The sequence below is a fragment of the Dermochelys coriacea genome, chromosome 3 (genome assembly GCF_009764565.3).
Source record: "Dermochelys coriacea isolate rDerCor1 chromosome 3, rDerCor1.pri.v4, whole genome shotgun sequence".
NCBI classification, from domain to species: domain Eukaryota; kingdom Metazoa; phylum Chordata; order Testudines; family Dermochelyidae; genus Dermochelys; species Dermochelys coriacea.
In genome coordinates, this window is record NC_050070.1 from 5,631,969 (window position 1) to 5,654,453 (window position 22,485).

The 22,485-nt window shown below is 48.7% G+C and overlaps 1 protein-coding gene across 6 annotated transcripts in view; it reads right to left on the reverse strand.

The window, feature by feature from the left end:
- The window catches only part of EFR3B (EFR3 homolog B), a 169,036-nt gene that overhangs the window by 144,152 nt on the left and 2,399 nt on the right, over positions 1-22,485 (reverse strand). Inside the window, exon 1 of one of the 6 annotated variants that reach the window (XM_043510042.1) lies at positions 5,754-5,794. The exons of 2 other annotated variants lie outside the window; for them this stretch is intronic. Coding sequence is in view for 2 of the 4 variants with exons in the window: in XM_038396985.2 (XP_038252913.1) it covers positions 90-129 (40 nt within the window). In the remaining 2 variants the exon portion in view is untranslated. Of the gene's footprint in view, positions 1-89; positions 956-5,753; positions 5,795-22,485 lie in introns of those variants that run through there. 3 more of the 6 variants (XM_043510041.1, XM_038396985.2, XM_038396984.2) reach the window with 3 other exon arrangements.

The window sequence follows — 22,485 nt, forward strand, 5'->3', positions numbered from 1 at the left end:
GGCTGAAGCCTGAGCCACCAGCCCATCCTTCCTCTCCTGTCTTCCAGCCTGTCTCCCATGTGTTCCCCTGCACCCAGACAATACATTACCATTGCAAACGTGATGGTCCACAGCAGCTCTGCAATCCATCAGGCAATTTCAGTGCGGGGATGCTCCTTCAGCCGGGGCAGAGAGCTGCAGGAGAAGGAGCTGCGTCTCCTGCCTTCACAGAGACCAGGGCTCTCACGCTGCAAACTGCACCTGCACAAATCTCTAACTCCCCCCCCCCAAAAAAAATCCCAATTTGCCTCCTGTGCAAAAACAGTCCCCCCTGACTGCTCTAATTTCCCAGCTCTTGGCTTTAAGGCTCCTGATATTCTGGCTTTTTCCCCCCTCCGCCTGCCTGTCTGTTTGCTCCCTTCCTCCCAGAGCCACTGTTTATTTCTTCAGCTGCCTCTCAGCTGATTCTGTAACCCTCTAATTCTGGCTCATCAGGAATCCATCCCTCTCCCTGGCTCATTCACTTGCTCTTTCTCTCTCTCTCTCTCTCTTGCTCTTTCTCTCTCTCTCTCTCTCTGTACTTTCTTTTGATCTCTCCCCAGAGCCTTTCATTTCGCCTTGCCTCACACTATGAAAGGCATCAGTATACAATTACCAGCTACTTTCTGTGGCTTCTCCTTCCCCTCCCCATCTCCTCTCCATTTGTCTCCCTAAATCCTTCTTCTAACCTCCCTTCTAACCACCTTCCAATTCCTCCCCAAGGGCAGAGAGAAGCCGGTGGAGGTTTCATTGGTTAAAGGTGCCATTAAAATTCCTCTGGGAACGCTGGAGCAGAACGGCCCCTGTTTGTCAGCACCGCACACCTGGCTACAGCCGGCCAAGATCTTCTGATGGGGCCAAAGCTGAGACACCGTAAAGGCCCTTGGCCAGCCTTTTGGAGGGAGGCTTAGCATCCCCTGGCCTCTTACACGTGCTTCCCATGGCAAAAGGGCCCGGATTCTCCCCTTGGCTGCTCCACATTTTTTGGAAATCAGGTTCTTTTAAAGTGTTGCAGGTTGGGTGCCTCCGAATCCCCAGGCAGCTCCCATTTAAAAGCCTGGCCAGGGGCTTCCGCCCCACTTGAAAAGGATCTTTTCTAATCGGGCCCATGGCCTTTTATTTATTTATTGCTTCTTTCTGATGGACAAAGTAGGCCTGAGAAGAGCTAAACAAAAGGATGGGGGGGTGGTTAACCTGTCAGGAATGGCCAGTTTAAGCCCCCTGGCTTTGCATGTGCACCAGGCACTCCTGCAGGATAACTGATGAAGCAAAGGTGCCAGAACTTTCCTTTGTGAATTTCCTTTGACATTAGAGTTAGAGAGGGCTACGGGATGACTTGATCCCCAACTATTAGTACCTATATAAGGAACAAATATTTGGTAATGGCTCTTCAATCTAGCAGACAAAGACATACCAAGATCTAATGCCTGGAAGCTGCAGCTAGACGAATTCAGACTGGAAATAAGGTGTACATTTTTAACAATGAGGGTAATTAACCACTGGACCTATTTACCATGGGCTGTGGTGGATTCTCCATCACTAGAAATTTTCAGATCCAGATTGGATGTCTGTCTAAAAGCTCTAGGAATTATTTGGGGGAAAGTTCTCTGGCGTGTTACACAGGAGGGTCAGACTCAATGATCACAGTGGTCCTCTCTGGCCTTGGAATCTATGAATCTAAACAGGTGGTAGCAAAACCAAAGTCTGAAATCATCTGACTAAAATCCCTTCTCTTAATAGCTCCACTTTTGCTCTCTAACTCTTGTGGGGTGTCACCGTTGCACCAGCTCTCCGCTCCTCCCACACCCACACGGGGCAGGCGAAAACTGGATTTCTAGTGTAAAAATACAACAAATCAAGCAAGATTTTATTATTTTACCAAGTTTCTTTTCAGACCACCAAAAAGCAGCAAATAAAAAAGGGCACAAGCTCCATTTTCCTTGTCACATCACCTTTAAGTCAGAACCAAAGACAGAACCGGGTCTCCTCTCCAAACAGCAAGCTAAAAATCCTTGCAGGCACTGAGCAAAGCGGAGATTCTCATTCGTCCCCACCAGCGGACAAGGAGAGTGACGGAATGGGCTTGTTTGCTACACAAAGCGGGAAGAAAACAGTTGGGGCAGGGCTGAGCCAGGAGCAGGATATGTTGAGCTGGGCAGATGGGAAAGCAGGAGCAGATCTGACCTACAGATCCAATCACACACGCTGGGATTTTTCCCTCTGAAATAATAAATAGGGCCTAATTTCCAGGACTTGTGGCTGGTTTAAAGGCTAATCTCAGTAACCGTTGCCCTTTAATGAGTCACTTTGTTTGCAAGCAATTCCTGAGCAGCGTGCTTAATGTCTAAGGTCGCGTTCAGGTAACGGCCACGGCCAGCAAGTGTGTCGGTGACGGTGTCTGCGGCATTTCCTGAGCGTGAGCTCTCAGCCAACGTTTCCCCCTCAGGGACCTGAGCCCTCTGTGTATCCAGGGCACATTGACAACCAGAGGGCAAGACTCCGCCAGCCCACCCTGTCAGTGGGCCTCAGTCCTGACCTGGAGGGCTCACCTCTAAGGCAGTAAAGGCAGTTCAGTCTCCACGGCCCATTCTGCCCTTGGACCAAAGCAGCTCCTAGTGGTTTTGTGCTGTGGATATTTGCATCAGCCTCATTCAATGCAGGCCACCCAACGGCACTCTGACCTGCATCACCAACCTGGGCCAGTCTAACAAGTGGGAGACTCCACACTCCATTAGCTACCCCGGGAGCCAACTAGGCCCCCTCTTCCATCTGCATTGCCGCCCTGCAGCATTTAGAGCTCATAGACACTAGAGACAGAAGAGTGGCATGGGATTATCCAGCCCATCAGCCTTTCAGTGCAGGGCTATTCCCCCTCCGTTCCCAATCATTGCTTCTGGACAGTGCTTAACTTGTAAGCAAGGAGGTGCTCAAGCAATTTTTTTACATTCATAACTGATGCAGCAAGCCCAGAGGTGCTGGGGCTAGGAACTGCCAGGCCCAGAGGTGCCGGGGCTCAGCCCTGGCACCAATTAAGCACTGCTTCTGGAGCATTCACAGGCTGAACAAAGAGGGGCCCTTTCTACACGCCAAAAGGTGACCCTTCCTGGGTACTTACTCACTATCTAGACAGGTTACTGTTGTTTAGGAAGAGAGGACTTGCCAGACCAGAGCAGAGCCAGGGTCCATCTAGCCTCAGGTCCTGTCTCTCACAGTGGGCAGCACCAGCTGCTTCCAGGGAAAGCACAAGAAACCCCACGTTAGGCTGACGTGGGGCAATCTGCGCCCATAATAGGGCCTGCTCTTTTGCAGTGTCCTCATAAGGAAGGGTTTGGCCACAAAGAGCATCCTCAAAGAAACACGCACTTCGTGATTGTTCATCATTCATATTACAGTATAGAATCACAGGACTGAAAGGCACCTCAAGAGGTCATCTAGTCCAGTCCCCTTGCACACACACAGTGTAGTTCAAGGCCTCATTGGGCGAAGCCCTGTACATACGCATCGGAAGAGACAGTACTTGCCCCAGAGAGTTTGCAAGCTAAACAAACCAAACAAAATCCAGACCAGGCAAAGGGAAAGACAGGAAGAAAGTCTTATTACCAGTGCTTAATTTGTGCAAGAGCTTGTGGGAGGCTCACCTCTAGGCTTGGCAGTTCCTAGCCTCAGCACTGCTGGCCTTGCTGCATCAGTTATGGAAGTAAAAATATTGCTTGAGCCCCGGCACCTCTTTCATTACAAATTAAGCATAGCTTATTACCCCCATTTTACAAATGGGAACGAGAGGCACCAGGAGATCAAGTAACTTGCCCAAGGTTACACAGGATGTTGCAGGCCATTATCTTAATCCACAAGGCCATCCTTCCTCACTCTCCCCCCACCACTGTCCAAAGCAATGAGCAGCATATCCCTTCCCATAGGCAAGTGGAAGAGGCTTCTCCTATCCATTGCTCTCCTTGAGCGCATTCGCTGATCTCTTCCCAAGCCAGATCCCAGCAGAACTGGTCACTGTTCCAAAACAGAGGCCAAGCAAAGAGTAAAGCAGGCAGGGATGGTGTCCTTAGCCTCGGTTGGCCAGAGACTGGGAATGGGTGACAGGGGATGGATCACTTGATGATGACCTGTTCTGTCCATTCCCTCTGGGGCAACTGGCATTGGCCACTGTTGGAAGACAGGATACTGAGCTAGATAGACCTTTGGTCTGACCCAGTATGGCCTTCTTATGTTCTTAAAGTGAAGAAAGACGGGGCAAGTGGTGAGCATCCAGAGTTGGAAGAGGGCCTGATCATAACATGACAAATCATCTCCATTGGCTTCTTGTGCAGGCAGCAGAACGAGGCAAGAAACTTAGACCTAATAAGAGAAATTACCTCTTGAAAAGGTGACTTGCAGAAGCAGGGAGAACAAAGGGTGTCTATTTGCCTTTTGCCTGGCAGGTTTTGAGACCTGTCCCCTCACCATCTTCGCAGCCAGCTCTCTCCCTGAATTCAGCCAGTGTTCAACCTAGCCAGAGCAGGCCTGGTTTCTAGTCAAAGCTCCCATCACATGACCCATGGTGGCAGTCCCTCCACCTGAGAAATCAGGCTGCACCTGGCATAGGGAAGACTGATCCTCAAATCTCTTAAAAAAGCCAGCTCATCCTGGGGCATTTCTTAAGCACCAAATTGAACTCAAGCAACTGGCACTCAGTTGTGAGCAAACTGCTCTTTGTTAAAGATTGAAAGCAACCCTATGCCCCTTCAATGAAGTCCATCTCACTGGCCAAAATAGAGCAGATGAGATTTACTATCTGATATTTCCCAGATGATGAGACAAGCAGGGGAAAAAAATGTAAAACAAAACAAACCTCACAGGTCACCCTCAGCACTCCCACACAGGGAGAGGTGCAAGCTGTGGGCAAGGGAGCTTTAACTCCCGACTGCTGCTTCACTTCTACACAGGGCTGGGAAGTGTGTTTAATTAGCCGAGATAGCAACACCAGACACCTGGCATGCTGTGCTGGGAGCTGCTCCGGGGAAGATGACAGCACTGGAGGTGCTGGGATGAGTCAGATTCCAGCCTCCGCACTGGCTACAGAGCAAGGGGATTATTTTCATCCCAATAGCTGCTTGGCTGTTCTCTCTTCCGTGTGCTTAGTGTTCCAAGCTCCTAATGGACCTGGGAGCCGAGTAAGCAACTTGTAACATCCAGGATGGGCTCCTCTCCACAGCCTGTGTCTGTACTGCAACCCCGGGCTTCCGATGAAGTGAGCTGTAGCTCACGAAAGCTTATGCTCTAATAAATTTGTTAGTCTCTAAGGTGCCACAAGTACTCCTTTTCTTTTTGCAAATACAGACTAACACGGCTGCTACTCTGTTCCCAGGAGCTGCGGCCTGTCAAACTTATGCAGCTGTCAAGCCCCTGGCACTGCCAGAAACCAGCCGATTCCAGGAGGAATCTCTGGGGAGGAATTACACAAAGGGAACCGAGGGGATCACATCAATGGGCTCCAGACAGAGAACATGCCATTCTAGACATGCTAGTGGCAGGAAATGCACCTGGAGGACCCCAAAGTAAGTGCCAGTGAAACGTGGCCACTTCTGGAGTGAAGGACAGTCACTGAGCAGCAGGCAACAGAGAGGAAACTTGAGGCAAAAACTTCTGCTCTTTCTGAAGAGTGATGGGAGGTAGAACAGTCATGTCATCCTGTTCGCATCTCATTTAATTTACACACCCAACCCCCATCTTCCCAGACTGACCTGTTTGACTCCAAATCCAACCACACCTCCTATGGGATTGAAACACATGCAGCCCGGAAGCTTAGAACAGCATTTAGTGACCTTACACTGAGAGGCATCCAGCTCTGCAGCCTTACAAATAATGGATGGAGGGACCGAGAAGGAATGATAAAAAAAAAACAACCTAATCCCATCAGCCAGCTGTGATTGCCTTTAGTAAGCAAATCACGATGGCCCCTCTGAGCATGCTTGGACCCTGCTGGCCTAGCACCTAGCTCATTAACATTCACAGAGGTTTGCCCTTGAGTGTGCCTAATCCTCTGGACTCAGGAGGTGAAACCCCCAGGGGGACTGGAGATGAGTTTTTAAAGACACAGAGGCACAGGATCGAAAGCAGATGGCGAGTGGCTCTGCTGAAAGGGGCCCTGACCTGAAAGGGCTCCATTCCACAGGAGCTCGCCAGCGTCCATTTCCCCCCCACAATCCAAAGGCCGTTGCTGCATTGGAAAGCACTGAACAAATGCGATGACCTTAGGGTTGCCAACTTTTGAATCACACAAAACCGAACACTCTTGCCCCGCCCCTTCTCCGAGGCCCCACCCCCTGCTCACTCAATCCCCCCTCCCTCTGTCGCTTGCTCTCCCTCACCCTCACTCACTTTCACCAGGCTGGGGCAGAGGGTTGGGGTTGGGGGGGAGGTGAGGGCTGGCGGTGCAGGCTCCAGGGTGAGGGGTGGGACCGTGGGGTTCAGGGTATGGGAAGGGTCTCTGAGTGGGGATAGGGAGTTGGGGTGCAGGAGAGGGTGAGGGCTCCAACTGGGGGTGTAGGCTCTGGGGTGGGGCCAGGGATGAGGGGATGGGGTGTGGAAGGGGGGCTCAGGGCTGGGGCAGGGGGTTGGGGTGCAGGAGGGGGTATGGGTTGTGGGTTCTGGGGGGTGTTTGGCTGTGGGAGGGGGTTCAGGGTGTGGGCTCCAGCCGGACGGCGCTTACCTCAGAAGGCTCCCGAAAGCAACCGGCATGTCCGCTCCTAGGCAGAGGGGCGAGGGGGCTCTGCGTGCTGCCCACAGCTGCAGGCGCTGACCCCGCAGCTCCCATTGGCCACGGTTACCAGCCAATGGGAGCTGTGGAGCCGGCCCTCAGGACAGGGCCAGTGCACACAGTCCCAGTGGCCGCCCCTACGCCTAGGAGCCGAACATGCCAGCGGCTTCCAGGAGCCACATGGAGCAAGGGCAGGCAGGGACCCTGCCTTAGCACCACTGCACTGCCGACCAGACTTTTAGCAGCCCTGTCAGCAGTGCTGACCGGAGCTGCCAGGGTCCCATTTTGACAACCAGATGCCTGGCAACCCTAGATGACCTCCCTCTAGGCTGACACACCAGGGCTTGAACCCGGACCTCCAGAGGTAACAGCATGACCTACAGAATCAGGCTCCAATAGCTTGGAACTGCAACAACTCGTATCCTCTGCAGACCCTCACAGAAGGGGACCTGTAACACTCATTCACCAGTGGGTTTCACAAACCCTGGCCAGGTTCATCACCCCCATTACCAGGCCAGTACAGTGGGCTTGGCAAGCACAGCTCCAATTATCATGCCTCAGGCCTCAACATTTCTCCACTTTATCCATTCCCCCTGGCCGTTTTGTAATGAATCTATGTGCTGCAAAGGTAACCCCAACACATGCTGTGGATGAGTCTTTATCCCCCTCTAGTGGCTAATCCATGTAAGAGGATAAAGTCTACTACAACGGCTAGCTCATGGAATTGCTCCTTCAGCTCAAACGGTAGAGACCTCATGCTTTTTAGCTCTCTAGTTCTGCTGCTGGTCTGCAGGCAGTGCCTGGGAAGCGTGCAATGACATTCGAGTCCTGATTCTCCTCTCATTCACACTGGTGCACCTCACGAGTAACTCTGAGTGGAGTCCCACCAGAAGAATCAGGGTCTCTAATTCAGCCTGTTAAGCTTCTCCTGTGCTGTACTGTGTGGGGATGAATGAACTCTTCCCCCTTCCAGATGCTGAACCCACACTGCAAGGCAAGAGCGAGCAGGGACCGATGGGGAACAGTCACAATCACCGCAGCTGCAAAGCTTCCCCTGAGTTGCTGCAGGGTTTCTGGGCTCCCCACCGCCCCAGAAGAGCAGCTGCTCGGGAAATCCCTATGGATGCTCTCCACACTCATATGACACTCTAGAAAAGGCCATTGTCTCCCTTTATCTCTCTGAACCATTCCATTTCAGGGAGCATCCCTATACCCAGTTCCCTTTCACTTACACCAGTGTAATCCTATTGATTTCAATGGAATGACTCCCAATTTACACCCAAGAGTAGAATCAGACCCCATTTTTTTAACATTTTCAATGCTCAAACATGCAAACTTGGTGATTCTGAAGCACCTGCCATCCAAGGCTCTCAAAGTGCTTTACAGGCATTATTCACTGGTGAGCTGCCAGTTATTTACACCTGTCTGAGGTAGTTCAGTGTTATCCTCATTTTCCAAGTGGGGAAACTGAGGCACAGAGCAGCAACGTGACTTGGCCAGGGTCATCCAGCAGAACTGGGACTAGAATGCAGAAGTTCTGATTCCCTAACCCCTTTGTTTCGGACTCTCACAGAACAGCCAAAACCCCGGCGTTCCATCAGGCTCTTCAATTCTAATTATGAAGTTGCTGATGACTCAGAATCTGTCCTCAAGAGATTTTATGTTTTTAATTAAAACATTTTTGGAATGAATTTGCTTCTTTGATTTCCCTGGAAAACACAGAAGTTCTCAGGGACCGAGAGTAGCTCAGTTTGATCCACACAAAGTTCCTTGTTAGAGAGGGAACTTCGTTATCCCTGGTCTACTGAGCAGCCATCAATGTGACACCATAAAGGGCAACAGGGCTTAAAGGGAAATTAGTGCAGTATGGAAGTTCTATAGGAGAACACTTAACAAATAGAAAAGGAGTACTTGTGGCACCTTAGAAACTAACAAGTTTATTTGAGCATAAGTTTTCATGAGCTACAGCTCACTTCATCGGATGCATTCAGTGGAAAATACAGTGGGGAGATTGATATACACACACAGAGAACATGAAACAATGGGTGTTACCATACACACTGTAAGGAGAGCGATCACTTAAGGTGAACTATTACCAGCAGGAGAGCGGGGGGGGGGGGACCTTTTGTAGTGATAATCAAGGTGGGCCATTTTCAGCAGTTGACAAGAATGTCTAAGGAACAGTGGAGGGTGGGGTGGGGGGGAGAAATAACATGGGGAAATAGTTTTACTTTGTGTAATGACCCATCCACTCCCAGTCTCTATTCAAGCCTAAATTAATTGTATCCAGTTTGCAAATTAATTCCAAATTCAGCAGTCTCTCGTTGGAGTCTGTTTTTGAAGATTTTTTGTTAAGCATTGCAACTTTTAGGTCTGTAATCAAGTGACCAAAGAGACTGAAGTGTTCTCCGACTGGTTTTTGAATGTTATAATTCTTGACGTCTGATTTGTGTCCATTTATTCTTTTACGTAGAGACTGTCCAGTTTGACCAATGTACATGGCAGAGGGGCATTGCTGGCACATGATGGCATATGTCAAATTGGTAGATGCGCAGGTGAACAAGCCTCTGATAGTGTGGCTGATGTGATTAGGCCCTATGATGGTGTCCCCTGAATAGATATGTGGACAGAGTTGGCAACGGGCTTTCTTGCAAGGATAGGTTCCTGGGTTAGTGGTTCTGTCGTGTGGTGTGTGGTTGCTGGTGAGTATTTGCTTCAGATTGGGGGGCTGTCTGTAAGCAAGAACTGGCCTGTCTCCCAAGATCTGTGAGAGTGATGGGTCATCCTTCAGGATAGGTTGTAGATCCTTGATGATGCGTTGGAGAGGTTTTAGTTGAGGGCTCAAGGTGATGGCTAGTGGGGTTCTGTTATTTTCTTTGTTGGGCCTGTCCTGTAGTAGGTGACTTCTGGGTACTCTTCTGGCTCTGTCAATCTGTTTCTTCACTTCAGCAGGTGGGTATTGTAGTTGTAGGAATGCATGATAGAGATCTTGTAGGTGTTTGTCTCTGTCTGAGGGGTTGGAGCAAATGCAGTTATATCGTAGAGCTTGGCTGTAGACAATGGATCGTGTGGTGTGATCTGGGTGAAAGCTGGAGGCATGTAGGTAGGAATAGCGGTCAGTAGGTTTCCGGTATAGGGTGGTGTTTATGTGACCATCACTTATTAGCACCATAGTGTCCAGGAAGTGGATCTCTTGTGTGAACTGGTCCAGGCTGAGGTTGATGGTGGGATGGAAATTGTTGAAATCATGGTGGAATTCTTCAAGGGCTTCTTTTCCATGGGTCCAGATGATGAAGATGTCATCAGTGTAGCGCAAGTAGAGTAGGGGCATTAGGAGACGAGAGCTGCGGAAGCGTTGTTCTAAGTCAGCCATAAAAATGTTGGCATACTGTGGGGCCATGCGGGTACCCATCGCAGTGCCGCTGATTTGAAGGTATACATTGTCCCCAAATGTGAAATAGTTATGGGTGAGGACAAAGTCACAAAGTTCAGCCACCAGGTTTGCCATCAGGGATACTGTTCCTGACGGCTTGTAGTCCATCTTTGTGTGGAATGTTGGTGTAAAGGCTTCTACATCCATAGTGGCCAGGATGGTGTTTTTAGGAAGATCACTGATGGATTGTAGTTTCCTCAGGAAGTCAGTGGTGTCTCGAAGATAGCTGGGAGTGCTGGGAGCATAGGACCTGAGGAGGGAGTTTACATAGCCAGACAATCCTGCTGTCAGGGTGCCAATGCCTGAGATGATGGGGCATCCAGGATTTCTAGGTTTATGGATCTTGGGTAGCAGATAGAATACCCCAGGTCGCGGTTCCAGGGTTGTGTCTGTGCAGATTTGTTCTTGTGCTTTTTCAGGGAGTTTCTTGAGCAAATAGGAAGCTGCCATCTTGACTCAGAGGGTACGTCTACACACCAACTAGACATCAGCAGCTGGCCCATGCCAGCTGACTCGGGCTCGCAGGGCTCAGGCTGCGTGGCTCCTTCATTGCTGTTTAGACGTCTGGGTTCGGGCTGGAGCTCAGGTTCTAGGACCCTGTGTGGTGGGAGGTTTCCCCAGAAGTCTATGCAGCTGTGAAACAGCCCCCCAGCCGCGAGTCAGCTGGCACAGCCCAGCCCTGGTTTTTTCTTTGTTGTGTAGACTTACCCTGAGACACTTGGGCTGGATTCAGCACTGGTGGGAGGAAGAATCAAATACCCCCCCAGAAATGTTTTTATTATTTGGATGGACAGTAGCACCTGGAGTCTTCAACCAAGATCAGAGCTCCAATGTGCTAGGTGCTGTAAAAACATGGTGGGAGACGGTCTCTGCCCCAAAGAGCTTACAGTCTAAAGAGACAAAGGAAGTGCCATTATTCCCCTTTGACAGGGAACTGCAACACAGAGACTAAGGGCACTGGAGGGGTTTGTTGGAGGAAGTTTATTGGCCATGAGCACACAGGATTTGCTGCTGGACTGGAAGTCTGCCCAGGACTCCTGAAGTCTGAGTGTAGATCCATTGCTCGGTGTCTGCCCTTTTGCATTGTGGTTCCGCTGGGCCCATGGGGCCTCGTGTTGAATGTAACCCTGTTTTACCACTTCCCCAATCTTCTCCCCTGTTGTTTTTCTCCATTCATCCCTTTGTAAATAAATATTTCCCTATCCTATATTCACTGTACTATTCCAGGGTGCATGTGTTACTCCAGGAGGGTTGGAACAGGTGTCCCTGGGGTGGAAGGGACTTTCCCTGTCGTGTTCCTGCGTGTGCCTTGTCTTGGCCAGAGCTGCCTGCTGAGCCAGATTCCAACTTGGCCACAAGGGCGCTAAATTTCAGAGTAGCAGCCGTGTTAGTGTGCATTCGCAAAAAGAAAAGGAGTACTTGTGGCACCTTAGAGACTAACAAATTTATTTGAGCATAAGCTTTTGTGAGCTACAGCTCACTTCATTGGATGCATTCAGTGGAAAATACAGTGGGGAGATTTATATACACACACAGAGAACATGAAACAATGGGTTTTATCATACACAATGTAAGGAGAGTGATCACTTAAGATCATCTTAAGTGATCACTCTCCTTACAGTGTGTATGATAAAACCCATTGTTTCATGTTCTCTGTGTATATAAATCTCTCCACTATATTTTCCACTGAATGCATCCGATGAAGTGAGCTGTAGCTCACAAAAGCTTATGCTCAAATAAATTTGTTAGTCTCTAATGTGCCACAAGTACTCCTTTTCTAAGGGCACTAGAGTTACACATGTCATTGTGGAATTGTCTATTAGGGGATTTTTACACCTTCCTCTATCATCTGGCATCAGCCACCACCAGGGAGAAGCTACTGGACTAGATGGATCACGGGTCACAGCTCCAGAAATGTGATTCACTGATAACCATCTCGCATTCTTCTAACAAGGCGGAGACGAGCTCATGAAATTCTATTACAAAATAACCCAGTGACCAAAGTGTCCCACACCTGACATTACTGACTGAAAAGACCCAGGATATGAACAGAGTTGGACTGACAGAGACTCATTTAACAATTTCATTTTGAGTCACGATAGGACAGCCTGAGCAGATGATTCATGCATCAGGAAAGGTCAGACAGTACATTCACTAAGAAGAACAATGTTCCATGCCACTGGGCATCTTGTCTATACAGTGATAATACTTTATCTATAGGTACTATTCCTCCCAGGATCTCCAACCGCTGTCCAAAGGTGAGTAAGTAGCATTAGTCCCATTTTACTGAGGCTCAGAGAGGTTGTTCAGAGAGTGCAGTGCTTGGAATAGAAACCAAGTCTTGTAATTCCCAGCCTCACTGCTCTAATACTAGATAACGCTCCCTCTCTATACTTCTCTAGGGAACTTGCATGGGAACTCATTAACGTCTATTTTAACCCAGGGGCCCCTGTCAGAATCAAAGTCCCATCAAGCTGGTCTCTATATAAACACAAAGTAAGAGACAGTCCCAGCTCTGGAGCATTAACACAGAATGTTTGATCTGTTTTAAATGATCTTGCTACAGATTCATATAACCCTGTTTCTACGCCCACCCCCCAGCACCATCTCTGGTTTTCATTTTCTTCTCTGTCTCAGAATCTTCTTGCTATACACCCCCAAACATTCTACACTGTTTGACAGCAACTTGAGACAAACGCCTGAGGAATGAGGTGCGTTGAGTGTCTAGGTTACTGGGACTCCAAGACCTGCTGCATAAATCCGGTTCCATGCAGAGTTTACAGGATCACACTTTGTCTGTAAGTTCCATTTCCAGTAGCTGCAGATTAGTAGATGTTTCAATCATGGTGAATCCTCTGTTATACAGTCCAACATGTCAATAGGTTGCATCGATAACACCTTCTTACTGATATGCTTATAACCATCTAACATGCTTATAACATCTAGCCATCATTTATCAACCCTTTATAAACTTTTTGCAATGGAGCTTTAATATAAAGGGTGATTGTTTATAGTGTGTATATGACCTTAAAAAACATAAGGTTTCATTCGTGGGCAATAGGGAAACCAAGGCACACAATCTGTAAGAGACCCTGTGGCATTTTTTGTATAAGTGAGAATTTGTCCTAGTGTCCAGGGTGAAAAGAAATCCACCCTCCCAATACCTGTCCCCCTGTACTCAGTACCACCCTCCACCCCAGAGGCTGTGGCATGTCAGTGGTGCTGTAAGATGAAAGATCTAAAAGTAAAATATTACTAGAGAGGATCCCACTTCTGTAATTTGGCACAGCAAGTCACTCCTCATAACCAAAGACATGTATATTCACCATCACACAACGGATGTGCCCTGCAATGTGCAACAGCCTAAGTTAGTCTTACCCAGTTGCTATAAAATGTCAATTACAGTAATAACGTCTTCCCACTAGAATAGTTTCTGATGGGCATGCTGATGCAGAAAGAAATTAAATAAGCCTGCACTGCCCACCAGAGCTTCACTGTTCTCCAGATGAAATGCTAACTCTGAAATCTGCGGCCCACTGAGAAACCCGATTCCTGAATGTGCCTGTACACATCAGCTTTGAACAGTACGTCAGTGGGCAACACAGATGTCTGTTTAGAACATAATTAGCCTGAATACAGAGACAAGTTGCTAACACCTTGAGTTGTTCCCATTTCAGGTCCTGCACCGTAGGCACTGGATGATTGAAAAGCCCTGACATGAGGAAATAGAAACAGACATCTGATAAGCCAGGGAGTGGTGTGCTCAGAGCAACTACAGAGCATCAGGGGGAAAAAGCTCTCCTAGCAGCTGCAAGATACTGTGGCATAATCAGGGCATGCGGAATTAGTGCCACCATGAAATGCAATCAGTCTGCACATGAAATGATAATGTCTTACATAACTGTGAAATCAAGGGGACAAATTTGCCGAGGGCCAGGATATTAACAAGAGCTGATCCCTTCTTAGTTTGATTTAGTGATAATTTTATCACAACATGCAGGCATGTTTATGAAGGATAAGTACCAATGGTCCTGGAACTCATGGGATAGTTCTACTATTTATGGATCTGCCTCATAAGTGAGCTTGCAGCTGCCCAGAGCCAGATATCACAGCTGTCAGATACATGGCATATATGCCCCATCAAGGAATAAAACCCAGTACCCCAGATTCCAGAACGTCCGCCTACCACTTGTACTGCGGCATAATCACCGTTAACCAGCCAATGTAATAATCTTGCAGAAGCCTCTGGCCACTAAAGCAGAGTGGCACACAAACACATTAGCCAGTTAATTACAAGATGACCAGCAAGCCTAACCTGTAGAGCGATTAAAGCCACACATTTATCTTGGGCCTGAGTTGTGATGGAAGAATATGACACACCCTGTGCTGACATCTCAGCATGGCGTGGGAGAGAGAGCGAAAAGTGGTGACATGGCATCACATTGTAACAGGGGGGTTGTTTTGTCCTGCTGATTAAAAGGCAATCCCAACGTCTCCCCACCATTAGCTACCAAGAGGAAATGCTGTCTGGGGAAGGTAGCAGATTGTTGCTGCAGGACTGGACACAAGAGACACAGGGAGCCCAATCAGGAACATAGAGGGCAGCTACTGGTGGGATACTCTAAAGCTGCGTGGGACAGGATTTCAATAGGTTCAGTTAGCTGCTCAGTCCCACAGACACTAGGTTAAATTCTAATGCAGGCCTCTAAGGAGAATGAGTTTGATGGGTCTCATTCCAGGCTCTCATGTGTCCACATCAAAAACCACCGCATACTTGGGCATAAATTTTCTGTGTTTATCTGTATCTGCCCTGGGGAAAGCCATGACGGAACAGCAGGAGCCCCGTGGGTCAGGAGTGAGGGATATCGGTAGAACGGTGGGTGGGAGCCGGTTGCGGGTCAGGATTGAGGGGTGTTAGCAGAGCTGGCGAGGGGAGGGGGGGCCCAGGCATAGGTATAGTTGAGCAGGGGGGTTGTTTCCCCCCCAAACAGGGCCAGCTGTATGGGTGGGAGCCATGGCCAGGCAGCGAGGCTCGTGCATTTAACTTAATGAACCAGGATGGGCCCCGGCAAGCAGCCCCCCTGACTCCTGACTCCCTCCTCCTCCTCACCCCCCAGCAGTCAGGGGAGCCAGCTGTTTGGCAGCCCCGGTGGAGCCCACGCTGCCATGTCTCGCTGTGCGGAGCCATGGGAGCCCAGCAGGCAGTGTCCCCTCGCACCATGAAATACAGCAGCCCCAGCAGCCGGTACCAGAGCAGCCGCAGCTCCCGAGCTCAGGTCACCACAGTGGACAGCAGCAGCTGATGGAGTAAAATGTGTCCAATTATACAGTCCAATAGCTGTAGTGGAAGTCTGTATCTCTCCAGGGATTTCCTTATGGCATAGGCAGCCTGGAGGGCTCTCTAGCATAATGATTATTTAGACAATATAAAGCTACCGTGTTTCTTATTTGGCCTAGGTATAATTCAGGGTGTCTCATGAAAGCACAGAGAAGTTGTTTTCCCCTCAGTAAAATAGGAGTAGCACACAATGGGACATAATGAAGAAGTGATTCATTCATACAGGAGGCTCGTAAAGTGCTTTTACAAACAAGCACAAGGTACTGAGTGGTGATGTTTATTGGACTACGATATTGGGCTACTGGTGCTCACTGTGTTTTACAGAGGGATGGATAAGCCAGCAAGGCCCCTACCTTTATGATATTTATTCGCTTGATACCATATTCCCAAGTATGATAGTGCCATCATTCTCGGACTGACTCTCTGCCCTTCTGAGACAGGCCCACATCCCTCATCTTGGATGACTCTAACATACAGCAGCATTGGCAACTATGTGGTCAGCAAGCATTATTTACCCAAAGTGATTGGAGGGGGGGAGGGGGTGAAGGTGGCAACCCTCCCCGCATCTATCTGATGCTCCAGTACAACTGTTGCTGTGTGCTTCTGCCATCTTCTTCACCTTCCCCTTGTCCTATTTTAGTCAGGGTTGGTGGCGCTTGTTCTTTGTCTCCAAGCATTCCTGTCGAGTGCATCTTCCAAGCTGACTCCAACCTTCCTCATGTTCTCCTTCAGCATCTCAAACTGCCTCTTTCGGGATCTTCCTTTGCCCCGGGACTACTAGACCTTGTATTCTCTGGCCAACATATCCTGCGTCTGGTTGAAAAACAGAGCCTGTGTGACTGGCACAACTTTTCACACCACCTGGCCAGACCTGATGTTCATGGTTGGAAGTCAGAGTTCCCTTGTCCTACATGGACTTGGTAGTCAAGGCAGGCAGTCCCACCTGCCTGGATCAATCGCGTTATAAGGCTCCAGACACCCATCATTCACACCCAAACTTCCAGTTCAGAACACCTCTGCCTCGAGAAGGCAAGTGGCAGGAGTTTAGCTGTCAGGTGCTATGAATTGCACCACCTGTACGAGGCATTTTCTAGGAAGTGAGAGCCTGTCCCCCATCCCACCTCAGCCATGACAGTTCTTTAGGATTTCTGGGATTCTGCAGTAATTAATCCAAAAACAGGCTTCTCCGACAAGCAGCCCAAAGGCCTGAGTGCTGCAGCACAGAGAATTACACAAATGAGGCTCTTTGCACGTTGCACCTATCACAAACCAACCAGCACAGACTTCTCAGAGACACAGCAGCTAATTGAGCCTCCTGGCACTCTTGGAGCTGAGCATTACTCCCCATTTTACACAACAAAGGAAGATGAAACAGACATGTCCAAACCCACAGATCAGTGGTAGATCCCAGGAGTTCCCAAGTCCCAGTTCTGGGCCAAGCCACTCACTAAAAAGTGTCTCCCAAGCCTCTAAGTCCACTCCATGACACTTCAGACCCATGAAACTTCACAGCAACAGAACTCAGATCCTCCTGCTTTAAAAAGCATAGGCTCAACCATTACAGGGCCTATGAGACACAGCTGAGCAGTTCCATCCAGCAGCGAGAACATGCACACCACATAGTTCAGTGCTGTAGTTGTGCTTCAATTAGATTTTTATTGGTAAATGTCACTAAACATCAATTTCACCATACACAGCAACAAAAAACATTTCCCTTGATAATGACTGAAACTTACAGACAGGCAAAGAAAGAAAAATGCTGTTTGAGAACTTAGAGTTTGATTTAAGGACATTTATTTTGTATATTTTGACATGTGGTGTTGGCAATTTGTGTGCAACAGTTATAAAGGTTAAACTTTTAAAATCTCAATATCTACAGTCATTAAATCATTAGTATCTGTTTCCCCCTCCCCATCATTTCTTGGAACTGTGAAAATTTAAATAAATCAAATGGAAGAATATGCTTAAAGTAAGCATTGATACGATCCATCAAAATTATTTAAAAATATCAAATTCTGTTAAGCCTAAATACAATTCCTTAACTAGTGTAATTTGAAACAGTATGTTACACAAGCATGTACTGTAACGCAGTGGCATGCATGTGTAAGTGGGGGAATAGTCCCGCTCTTGTGGGGAACTTTCCTGGCTTCTACACTACCCCAGTGAAGTGGGCTAGCAAAAGGATCTGAGTCCTCTCTCCCACTTCCTTTACCCAGTAGCCTCCCCGCCCTTGAGGGCTCCCCTTCCACTCTCCTGTCTGGCAGAGTCCTCGTAACCCCAACAAGGCTGGGCCCAGGATTCCTGGGGGGATCGACCCCCAACCCTGTTGTGGTCACCTAGGACAGGGGCTAGGGTGTCCCCACTCCGGGGTACTCTCTCTGCACTGGGCACTTCTCTGACCCACTGACCATTACATACAAGTTAAAGCAAATGCAAGTTATTTAATCAACAATTAATTTTTAAAAGAATAAGGAAAAATGGGAAAGGTTAAAGGAAACACATCACCCCACTCTGTGGCAGGGAACATCACACACAGTGTCTCTGGAACGTCAGGGCAGTTCACAGTCTGTTCCTTGTAAGTCCCAGGCCTTCTTCTCAGGCCCTGGCTGTGCTGCAGGGATGTTGTGGGTTGGACACTTGCTCTGGTGGTGGCCACACGCTCTCAGGCTCTAAGTGGTAGGACCCTTCTTCCCAGGTTGCCCCCACCCTGTCGGGGTTATGATCCAAGCCTGGCCTGCAGAGCCTCTTGGCTGTGCTGGGCCAGCTGCCCAGTGTCCCCCTCGCTCTCCCCAGCTGCTTACCGCACCCAGCTCCGGACTGCTCCAGCCCCGGCTCCACCACTGAGTCTCTGCACTGCTGCTGCTGCTCTGCCTCCAGCTCCATGGGCTGCTTCTTTGGCCCCTCTGCCTCTGGTTGCTGCAGCTCTGCTCCCAGGACAGGTCTGCTCTGCAGGCTGCTTCTGTGACTCTGTTCCCAGCACTGACCTGCTTCCGGGGCTGCTTCTCTGGCCCCTCTGGCTCTGGTTGTTGCAGCTCTGCTCCCAGGGCAAGTCTGCTCTCTCTGGGCTGTGCCTCTGGCTGTGGGGCTGTAGTTCTGCTCCCAGGACAGGGTCTGGTCCCTCTGGATCTGGCACAACTCTGCTCACCAGCTTAGCCTGGGCCCCTGCTTTCTCCTTAGCTCGGCCCCACTCTGTCTGATCCAAGCAAATCCAGCTCACACGAAGGACAGGACCTCCCTGGCCTCCTGACTCCCTGATTAGCCTGCCCACCCTGTCATTCAGGCTGACCTGGAGCACTGGCCTCTCCCCATTGTTCCTGGGGGCTGTCAGTCTCAGGGTCCTGATTCCCCATCGACCCTTCCCCCTTTTTAGTACTGGGAGCTAGTACCTAAAACACTCCCACTGAATGTTAGTAAGAGGGCAACAGTCCCCTTACACATGCACATAATGTTGACTGGCAATGGCTAGCTCACAGACAAGATAACTGACCTACTACGAGGAGCAGTTAGGGAAGATCTTCTTTGGTTCAAGTGTCAGAGGCCTGTGTGTTGGAAACAATGGCCAAGATTTCTAGTCCCAGATCATAGATTCATAGAGTCATAGATACTAAGGTCAGAAGGGACCATTCTGATCATCTAGTCCGACCTCCTGCACAGCGCTGGCCACAGAATCTCACCCACCCACTCCTACGAAAAACCTCACCTATGTCTGAAAAAAAAAAAGGAGTACTTGTGGCACCTTAAACACTAACAAATTTATTTGAGCATAAGCTTTCATGAGCTACAGCTCACTTCACTGAGCTATTGAAGTCCTCAAATCATGGTTTAAAGACTTCAAGGAGCAGAGAATCCTCCCTCAAGTGACCCGTGCCCCATGCTACAGAGGAAGGCGAAAAACCTCCAGGGCCTCTCCAATCTGCCCTGGAGGAAAATTCCTTCCTGACCCCAAATATGGATATCAGCTTAACCCTGAGCATATGGGCAAGATTCACCAGCCAGATACTACAGAAAATTCTTTCCTGGGTAACTCAGATCCCATCCATCTAATATCCCATCTCAGGGGATTAGGCCTATTTACCCTGAATATTTAAAGATCAATTAATTACCAAAATCACATTATCCCATCATACCATCTCCTCCATAAACTTATCGAGTAGAATCTTAAAGCCAGATAGGGTCTTTTGCCCCCACTGCTTCCCTTGGAAGGCTATTCTGAAACTTCACTCCTCTGATGGTTAGAAACCAAATGGTCCATCTAACCCAGTATCCTGTCTTCTGACAGTGGCCAATGCCAGGTGCCCCAGAGGGAATCCACGGGGTGTTTGTGATTTGTATAATTGTGTCTTATCTGCTGCTCATAACAGCAGCTGCATCAACACTGTCAGGAGTGTAAGAAGACAGCACTCCTCCTGCTCGTCACACAGCTGTCCTGACTTTTCAGATTTTTCCCCACAGAGACTGCAGGACTGAGCAAGGCTAAGGTGATGCTGGTTGGGAAGACACAAGCCGCTCCTCCATCGAAGACATCTGCCCCACGCCCCTGCTGTCAGTCTCCATGACTGGGGAGAGACAGTGGAGAAAGACGTTTTCTTCTATTGCCAGCTTGCTCTTCCTGGAGGAGAACTTGGTCCCAGTGCACCCTTTGTTTGTTATCACCTGGCCCCTCTGGCTGGATTGTGATAACTCTGTCTGGGGCTAACGGTGGAAGCAACCCAGAGGATGCAACTTATGCAAAATATAGCGTCCGACCTCCTCAGCATGCTGGGCCTCCTTCAGCGCATCACCAATGTGTCCCCTTCCCAGTCCTCTTCTGTTGCTAATTTAAGCCCTTGGTCCAAACTTTCAAAGCGATCAACAGCTACACCAGCAACAACATCTCCGCCCATGGCAGCTGCTCTCTTCTGCGACAGTGCAGCTCACAAAGTCTAGGACGAAGTGTGTGAGAGCCTGAGACAAAGTACTCTTGGGTGCGGGGGCGGCACTCAGCTGCAGAGCGAGCTGCTGGAGAGATCAGAATGACCCAAAGAGTGATGGCATTTAGAACATGGTGCAGGAGCCTCCCTTCTGACCAAGCTTAAGAACACAAGAACGGCCATACTGGGTCAGATCAATGGTCCATCTAACCCAGTATCCTGTCTTCCGACAGTGGCCAATGCCAGGTGCCCCAGAGGGAATGAACAGAACAGGGAATCATCAAGTGATCCATCCCCTGTCACCCATTACTAGCTTCTGGCAAACAGAGGCTAGGGACACCATCCCTGCCCATCCTGACTAATAGCCATTGATGGACCTATCCTCCATGAACTTATCTATTTCGTTTTTGAACCCTGTTATAGCCTTGGCCTTCAAAACATCTTCTGGCAAAGAGTTCCACAGCTTCTCCACCTTAGCAGGAAGCAGATCTACCTACAACATATGCATACGCACATCCCCTACTGCAACAGGGCCCCAATCCTGGTTGATTTTGGGGTCATAGTGGATCACAAGCTAAATATGAGTCAACAGTGTCACACTGTTGCAAAAAAAGCAAACATTATTCTGGGATGTGTTGTAATCAAGACACAAGAAGTAATTCTTCCACTCTACTCTACGCTGATTAGGCTTTAAATGGAGTATTGTGTCCAGTTCTGGGTGTTGCATTTCAGGAAAGATGTGGACAAATTGGAGAAAGTCCAGAGAAGAGCAATAAAAATGATTAAAGGTCTAGAAAACAACCTATGAGGGAAGTTTGAAAAAAAGGGGATTTGTTTAGTCTGGAGAAGAGAAGACTGAGATGGGACATAACAGTTTTCAAGTACATAAAAGGTTGGTACAAGGAGAAGGAAGAAAAATGGTTCTCATTAACCCAAAGGGTTTAAATTGCAGCAAGGGAGGTTTAGGTTGGACATGAGGAAAAACTTCCTAACTGTCAGGGTGGTTAAGCACTGGAATAAATTGCCTAGGGAGGTTGTGGAATCTCCATCATTGGAGATTTTTAAGAGCAGGTTAGACAAACACCTGTCAGGGATGGTCTAGAGATCATTAGTCCTGCCGTGAGTGCACGGTACTGGACTAGATGACCTCTCAAGGTCCCTTCCAGTCCTATGCTTCTATAATCCTCAGATGCTACTGTACTACAAACAGTAAGGTGAAGAGCAGAGCCCTCTTTGAAGTTCACCACAAACCTCGCTATGCAGATTTCCAGGTGCAGCGTTAAGATACAGCAGCCATGGGGGCAACAGAAAGCCCTAAAGCGGATGGAACCGACCACCTTGTTCTGAAGTGCGGCTGGAGGCTGGTCCTGCCTTGGCCTATGGCGATGCTGTCACAACATCACAATGTGTGTCTCTTAATAGATGTCGTTTTTGTTGGGATATGTAAGGGTTAAGCAGAGACCTGGGAAACCGCTGGTGTGCAGACATGGTATTAGGGAGCAGAGCCATGAGCAGGCACCGCTTCTGCATTTGATAAAGTGCAGGTACCTCTGATAAAGTGCTACCCCTCTCCCTTCCCTTCTCCTTGTTAAGGATTGATAAGCCTTGCAGCTGCATAAGGAATGTGAGGATCTAAAGGATACCTTTGTGTAAAGCATTGTTATCTTCCCCCTCCCTTCCATTCCTAGCTACATAAACAAGCTCGGGGTCATGGCCTCTTTCTCCCTTCCCTGCAAACTGCTCATCCAGGGCATTTGTGGCTACAATTATCGTAAAGAACTTTTACTTTGAAGATACATTTATCTGTAGAATATGCTAATGCTGTAATCAGGGGCAGGGATAATTATATTCAGTATATAGCTATTAATATTCATTGTATGGGCGTTCATGTTACTCAATAAGGGGTTTAGGGGTGTTGTAATGATTGTAGATATTTACATATTAACTTAGATAACAGGCATGTGCTGTAACTAATCCAGTGCTTACTCGACAATTGGGTTGAGAGGAACAAGTACCGCAATAAAGAAGCCCGTCT